At 38.4% G+C, this 6,662-nt stretch overlaps 2 protein-coding genes across 2 annotated transcripts; one reads left to right on the top strand and one right to left on the bottom strand.

Annotated features, from left to right (window-relative positions):
- Positions 1 to 1,697: 1,697 nt before the first annotated feature.
- Positions 1,698 to 4,352, top strand: LOC111468182 (fatty acid hydroperoxide lyase, chloroplastic). The gene is made up of 3 exons (XM_023113305.1): positions 1,698 to 2,270; positions 2,913 to 3,294; positions 3,583 to 4,352. The coding sequence occupies exons 1-3, from the start codon at positions 1,857 to 1,859 to the stop codon at positions 4,227 to 4,229; spliced, it is 1,443 nt and encodes a 480-aa protein (XP_022969073.1). The 5' UTR covers positions 1,698 to 1,856; the 3' UTR covers positions 4,230 to 4,352.
- Positions 4,353 to 4,375: 23 nt separating this feature from the next.
- On the bottom strand, positions 4,376 to 6,525 carry LOC111468321. Its single transcript, XM_023113498.1, has 3 exons — positions 6,167 to 6,525; positions 5,901 to 5,924; positions 4,376 to 4,953 (listed from the first exon to the last, which is right to left on the bottom strand). Exons 1-3 carry the CDS (start codon positions 6,375 to 6,377, stop codon positions 4,607 to 4,609), a joined length of 582 nt encoding a protein of 193 aa, XP_022969266.1. The 5' UTR covers positions 6,378 to 6,525; the 3' UTR covers positions 4,376 to 4,606.
- Positions 6,526 to 6,662: the final 137 nt, after the last annotated feature.

Raw genomic sequence — 6,662 nt, 5'->3', positions numbered from 1 at the left:
TATGAAAAAAAAAAAAAAAAAAAAAAAAAAGTAAAAACAAACAAATTAACCTGTAATTGATAAATGTGAACAATATATATATATAAATAATTTGAAAATTATTAATCTCTCTCATTTTTAAGACACTAAAATAAAAGTGAATTATTGTTAGTTGTTACTAATTATATTGAAAAAAAATTCCTATTAAATATATATTTATTATTGTTAGCTCACATATCTATTAGCTGGTGACCATTTTTTATTTGTTTATTAAATTAATTTCAAGCTAATCTTATAAGACTAACATTTTGGTTACCAATGTAAAAATTTCACTTAATATCTAACAAACAAAACATGAATATATTGACACGAGAAATCCAACTCTTTTTGTTTTGTTTTGTTTTGTTTTTTTGTTTTAATTTCGAATTGAAAAGCATTTGAAATATATATATCTATATATATATTTGTTGTAAAAGGATTTATTTGTGTAGCGTGAATATTTAAATAAGTGGTTTCAAATTCATTTAGAAAGGTTTTCCCATCTCAAAAATATCAACGACACTGCCAATTTCATTATTTTCTGTACCCATTTTTATTTTGTTGGCATTCGAAATAAAATTTAAAAAAAAAACCTCCAAAATATAAAATAAAGTTATAAAAAAAATCCACAAATACAAGTAGGATGAAACCTTTAAAAGAAATATATTTATTTACATGATCTATCGTTAAAATAAATATTTTAATATTTTTTGATAGTCTCCATGTGGATAACATCATATCATCAAGCATTTTAAAAATTTTGAGGAAAGTCTGCCAGGAAAAGATTTGAGGATACTATGTTGGGCTTGAGTTATTACAAATGGTATCAGAGCAAGATATCGGATGATGTGCCAGTGATGACATTGAGCCCCAAAGGGAAGTAGACACTGGACAGTGTGCCAGTGAAAACGTTCGCCCAAAGGAGGGTGGATTGTGAGATCCCAAATCAATTGGAGAGGGAATGAGTGCCAATGAGGATGCAGAGCTACGAAGGGGAATGAATTACGAGATCTCACATCGGTTGGAGAAGAGAACAGAACATTCTTTATAAAGATGTTGAAACTTCTCCCTAGTAGACGTGTATTAAGACCATGATGCTGACTAAGATACATAACGAGCAAAAACAGACAATATTTGCTAATGATGGATTTTGACTGTTATAAATGGTATTAGAGCTTGACACCGAGTGATATGTCAACGAGGAGGCTAGCCCCTAAGAAGGGTGAATTGTGAGATCCGACATCAGTTGGAGGGGAGAAATACCAATGTGTAATAGGTCAAAACCATGGTGGTGAAGTTATTTAGATCATTTTGAAACTTTATAAATGGAGTAAATTTATGATTTTCTAAAATTTAATTAAGTAAAATCGCATGGTTAATTTTAAACAGAATCTTTAAAATAATATTTAATTTAATTTAATTTTTGGTAAATTTTTATTAAAGATTTGAAAAGATGTAAATTCACGTTTTTTACGCCATTAACATTTTACCATTAATAGGAGTAACTCAAGAAAATTTAGGGTTAAATTGAGTTTATTATTCAATAATAATAATAATAATAATAATTAAAATTAAAATTTTATCACTCCAATAATTTTGGACGAAAAAAAAAAAAGAAGTCAAAATGACATTCCCGTTATTTATCCACATTTTGTAATCTTTATTAATGTTTAGCAAATGAGCAATAGCCACGTCACTCTCCCTCTTCGTCTCCCCAATTGCTTAACAAAACTCCTCTTAAATCTCCCTCCATCAGTCTACCTGGGACGGCAAGGTTCAAGCAATCTCACCGTCCTATACTTCACTGTCAAAACGCTCCGACAAATCTCATATCTACGATGGTGGCCATGGCCTCCAGCGGAGTGCCTTCCATCCCTTCGTCAATATCCCCGCCGCCGGTCACTTTGCCGCTCAAAAACATCCCCGGCAGTCATGGCTTGCCGCTGTTCGGATCCATCGCCGACCGCCTGGATTACTTCTGGTTTCAAGGACCGGACAAGTTCTTCAGGAGTCGGATGGAGAAGAATCGAAGCACGGTTTTCAGGACGAATGTCCCTCCGTCATTCCCCTTCATCTTAAGCGATCCGAAAGTGACTGCGGTTCTCGATTGCAAGTCGTTTGCGCATCTGTTCGACATGGAGGTAGTGGAGAAGAAGAATGTTCTGGTCGGCGATTTCATGCCCAGCACTAGCTTCACCGGAAACATGAGAGTGTGTGCCTATTTGGATACGTCGGAATCTCAACACTCGAAGGTACGATTAGGGTTTCAACTTGAGAAATTTCCCCCCAACCACTCCATCTCTTTCTGTCTTCTTCAATAATTAATTCTAAATCATTAGGTATACGACTCTCCACAATGGTATGGTATTGTCCAGCATAAGCTCTCATGACTTTGCTTTGGGCTTCCCAAAACGTCTCATACCAATTGAGTTAGTATTCCTCCCTTATAAACCCATGATCATTCTCTAAATTAGCGGATGTGAGACTTTCATCATCCAACACCTCCCCTCGAACAAAGCACGCCTCCCCTTAACCGAAGCTTGATTCCTTTGGAGTCTTAGTCATTTTTGACTGTCTTCGTACCTTCAAGGACGCTTGACTTGACTCCTTTTGCTTTTGGAGTCCTTTGTTCGACATTCGAGAATTTACCAATATATTGGCACGACTAAGTTTAGGGCATGACTCTGATACCAGGTTAAATGAATACGACTCTTCACAATGATATGATATTGTCCAATTTGAACATAAGTTCTTATGGCTTTGCTTGGGGATTACCCAAAAGGCCTCTACCAATGGAGTTAGTATTCCTCACTTCTTAAATTAGCCGAGGGGACTTTCATCATCCAACACATTCATTTCAATAATTAATTTTCTCATACCAATTTTACTTCCAGATTAAGAACTTCACCATAGACATCCTGCGGCGGAGCTCGAAGATTTGGATACCCGAGCTGGAATCCAACCTCTCCACGTTTTGGGACGGCATTGAATCCGAAATCGCAAACAACCAAAAATCCAGCTTCAGAAACCTTCTCCAACCAGCTCTTTTCAATTTCTTCTCCAAAACCCTGGTCGGCGCCGATACTGCAAAATCACCGGAAGTGGCGAAATCCGCCCACATCGACGTCATCATCTGGCTCGGCCTCCAGCTCGTCCCCACCATTCACCTCGGCATTTTCCAGCCCCTCGAGGAAATCTTCCTCCACTCTTTCCGATTACCCTTCTTCCCCATCGCCGGCCGGTACCGGAGACTCTACGATTTCATCGAAAAGGAAGGTACCTCTCTTTCCTCGAAACCACCCACATAAAATATTGACATAATATTGTTGCCTCAATATTTATAGTAAAAAGTATTAGAACTTTTAACTTTATTTATTATTTTAGATACTTTTCTCAGTTTCTTTAATGTTTATAATTTTTACAGACATTTCCATAATTAACATCTTTCAATTCAACAATCTTCTCCTTAGGATTATTATTAAATTATTTTAAAATGAATTATTATTAAATAAGTATAAATTTAAAAGTTGAAGGTACATTTTTTTAAAAAAATTTGTAAAACAGGGGAAGAAGTGGTGCAGCGAGGCGTTTCCGAGTTCGGGTTGAAGAAGGATGAAGCCATTCACAATCTTATCTTCACCTTAGGATTCAACGCCTACGGTGGATTCAGCCTCTTTCTTCCGGTTCTAATGGATCGTATACTCAACGACAGAACCGGCTTACAACAGAGAATCGTCGACGAAGTGAGGGCAAAATCCGGGTCGGGACTAACATTTGAGTCCGTCAAGGAGATGGAGCTGGTCTACTCCTTCGTGTACGAGACGCTCCGGCTGGACCCGCCGGTTCCGACCCAATACGCGAGAGCGAGGAAGGATTTCAAGCTAAGTTCGCACGATGCAGTGTTCGACATCAAGAAGGGGGAGCTGCTTTGTGGGTATCAGCCACTGGTGATGAGGGACCCCAACGTGTTCGAGGAGCCGGAGGCGTTTAAGCCGGACCGGTTCAGGGAGGAGAAAGGGGCGGCGCTGCTGGATTATCTGTTCTGGTCAAACGGGCCGCAGACGGGGATGGCCAGCGAGCATAACAAGCAATGTGCAGCGAAGGATTTGGTGGTGCTGACGGCGGTGGTATTTGTGGCTTACATATTTCGAAGGTATGATTCAATTGCAGGGGAGGGCGGTTCGATTACAACACTCCAAAGGCCTAATTGAAAGTGAATCATACTGAGAGCTGCAATCTTCTACATCATGCCTTTCTTATGTATGATTCCCAAGTTCGATCCAGAATGGGAACATTTGGAATGAATAAATAAATAAATAAATACAAATTAAGGTAAAATTAAGACCCTTTTAAATTCTGAAACTCAATAGCCACAAATCTTTTTAAATTGACAAGAAAGATGACAAACCAGATGAACATTTTCTTATGATTCACTAACAATGGTAATTGACATTTCAATTAGCTAAACAAGAATCGTTTCGATCTATTTGCGACGTGACACCGAGTAATATTTAAGTTACTACCAGAAGATATATATATATGAAAACAAAAAGGTGAGGAAGGAAGTGTTACTGTTTGAAAGCTGTCTCTATGCAGTTTGAATATTTGCTTGTTTTTGAGTACGAGACTTAGCCATGCCTTCTTTCCAACCCCTTTGGCGAGCCCTTTGCTCCCACATTGCTGTTAGTCTCTTCTGTGCAGCTAATACTGCTTCAGCTTTCTCTCTAGCTTCTTCACATGTTTCCATCCCAGAATTGCACTTGTCTGCTTCTTTTTGATACTGAGATGTCATCTTCTTTGCCTCGAGCAGAGCCATATCAGCACGGCGCTGATTTTCCAAAGCTTCGGTTTCCTTTAGCTTCAGCTCCTCTAACAATAGGTCTGCAAAGTTCTTTTCTGTGTCTTGACTCACTTCTGGATCGTGCTTAATACAATCTGCAAAATGCACGAGTTATTACGATCTAGTAATCGAAGTTTATCCGTCAAGTGAAAGAAAAAAAATATCTAATACACATCTCCTCCCTGTCATACTGAAAGAAGGTGATAGCAATGTCAGTTTGAGTAGGTAGGATGTGAATGTGAGGAAAGAAATCCAAAGGTCTATTATCCGCCTTGATTCGATACGTATCGCCGTCAGCCTCACGATTTTAAAATGCGTTTGTTAGGGAGAGCTTTCCATACCCTTTTAAAATAATACTTTGTTCCCCTCTCCAACCGATGTGAGATCTCACAATCCACCCCTTTGGGGGCCTAGCATCATCGCTAGCACACCGCTCGGTGTCTAGCTCTGATATCATTTGTAATAGCCTAAGCACACCGCCCGGTGTTTAGCTCTAATACCATTTGTAACAGCCTAAGCCCACTGCTAGCAAATATTGTCCACTTTGACTCGTTATGTATCATCGTCATCCTCACGATTTTAAAACGTGTCTGCTCTGGAGAGATTTCCATACTGTTATAAGGAATGCATTGTTCTCCTCTCCAACTGATGTGAGATCTGAGATCTCACACACAAAGACACTTACGAATCTTGACAATAAAACATATTAAGAAGGCAATTTTAGATCTTTCATGCTCCTTACGCCATTTATCTTGCAGTTTTGTTTCAAACACTCAGTCTCACCTTTCAACTCCAGAACCATTATTTACAGCCTAAGAAGCAAAAGGCTACCTCAACAAGTGTATTTTTTGTGAAATTTTTGAAGAATCTTTAAATGAAGAAAAAACCAGCAAATAGCCCCCTTAGGGTAATACAATCTAATTCATGATCATCAAAGGGTTAAGATATTGAGATCTCTGATATTCATATAGCAAAGTTCAGGATCACTTGTCATGATGAACCAAAAACATTATACCCATTTGAGAAAGAAAGTGAAACTAACCTCCAAAAGTAGTGTTCCTCAATTCTGCACAAACACTAACCACAGTAAGTAAACAGATTACACAAAAACCAGAAAAGGGTAATTGAAGGCATGCTGACTTCAATTTACAAGGAAGAAGTTCACACACATAATCAGATAAACAATTAGATCATTACCCATATGCAGAAAGAGAATCGACAAATTAACGAACCAGTGGCAAAATTAGACGAAACCCAGAAGAGATCTAATCGGATCTGAGCATAAGAAAAGGAGAAAGAAAAAGATACCTTGGGGAATTGTGATGAGGGGCTGAGAAGGGCAGTCGCAGAAACAAGGAGGGCATGAGGAAGAAGAGGAGGAGCGGGTAACGACGGCTAAACCTTCCTTGAAGTGCCAATAGAGAGGAGGAGCGAGAATGTAACCGGCAATAGAGAGGGCGATCAAAGCCAATCCGAACTTGATGAGTGAGGGATTGCAGGAGCTGGCCTGAATTGCCATCGGAGAAAGCGGGAGGGAATTGCAGAGAGTGAATAGTTGAAATAAATAAGTGGGGATGGGATGCAACTGATGATTCTCTTCAGTCTTCAGGATTTACGAACAAAGTGAAGAATCGGAGTTCGATTGGGTATCACAATCTAACTCCCTCCTTCTCTCAAATTCTTATGTTTTGAAAGTTTTAAGCTTCCTGGAATCCCCGTTTAATTTTTTTAATAAAAAATATTATATAATTTTAAATGCTTGATTTGAGTTCTTGTATTTTGGATTTAATTTGAAACTCTATGG

The sequence above is a fragment of the Cucurbita maxima genome, unplaced genomic scaffold (genome assembly GCF_002738345.1).
Source record: "Cucurbita maxima cultivar Rimu unplaced genomic scaffold, Cmax_1.0 Cma_Scf00036, whole genome shotgun sequence".
NCBI classification, from domain to species: Eukaryota; Viridiplantae; Streptophyta; class Magnoliopsida; order Cucurbitales; family Cucurbitaceae; genus Cucurbita; species Cucurbita maxima.
The sequence above is the reverse complement of the archived record's forward strand: the minus strand, read 5'-3'. Positions and strand labels throughout refer to the sequence as shown.

What these genes read in the sequence shown, in the direction of transcription:
- LOC111468182 (XM_023113305.1), top strand. Translation starts at nt 1,857, where the DNA reads ATGGTGGCCATGGCCTCCAGCGGAGTGCCTTCCATCCCTTCGTCAATA. An exon ending in CGGAATCTCAACACTCGAAG is followed by an intron (nt 2,271 to 2,912) that starts GTACGATTAGGG and finishes TTTTACTTCCAG; the next exon opens with ATTAAGAACTTCACCATAGA. An exon ending in CGATTTCATCGAAAAGGAAG is followed by an intron (nt 3,295 to 3,582) that starts GTACCTCTCTTT and finishes TTTGTAAAACAG; the next exon opens with GGGAAGAAGTGGTGCAGCGA.
- LOC111468321 (XM_023113498.1), bottom strand. Translation starts at nt 6,377, where the DNA reads ATGGCAATTCAGGCCAGCTCCTGCAATCCCTCACTCATCAAGTTCGGA. An exon ending in CCTCATCACAATTCCCCAAG is followed by an intron (nt 5,925 to 6,166) that starts GTATCTTTTTCT and finishes GTGTTTGTGCAG; the next exon opens with AATTGAGGAACACTACTTTT. An exon ending in GAGGAACACTACTTTTGGAG is followed by an intron (nt 4,954 to 5,900) that starts GTTAGTTTCACT and finishes TGCATTTTGCAG; the next exon opens with ATTGTATTAAGCACGATCCA.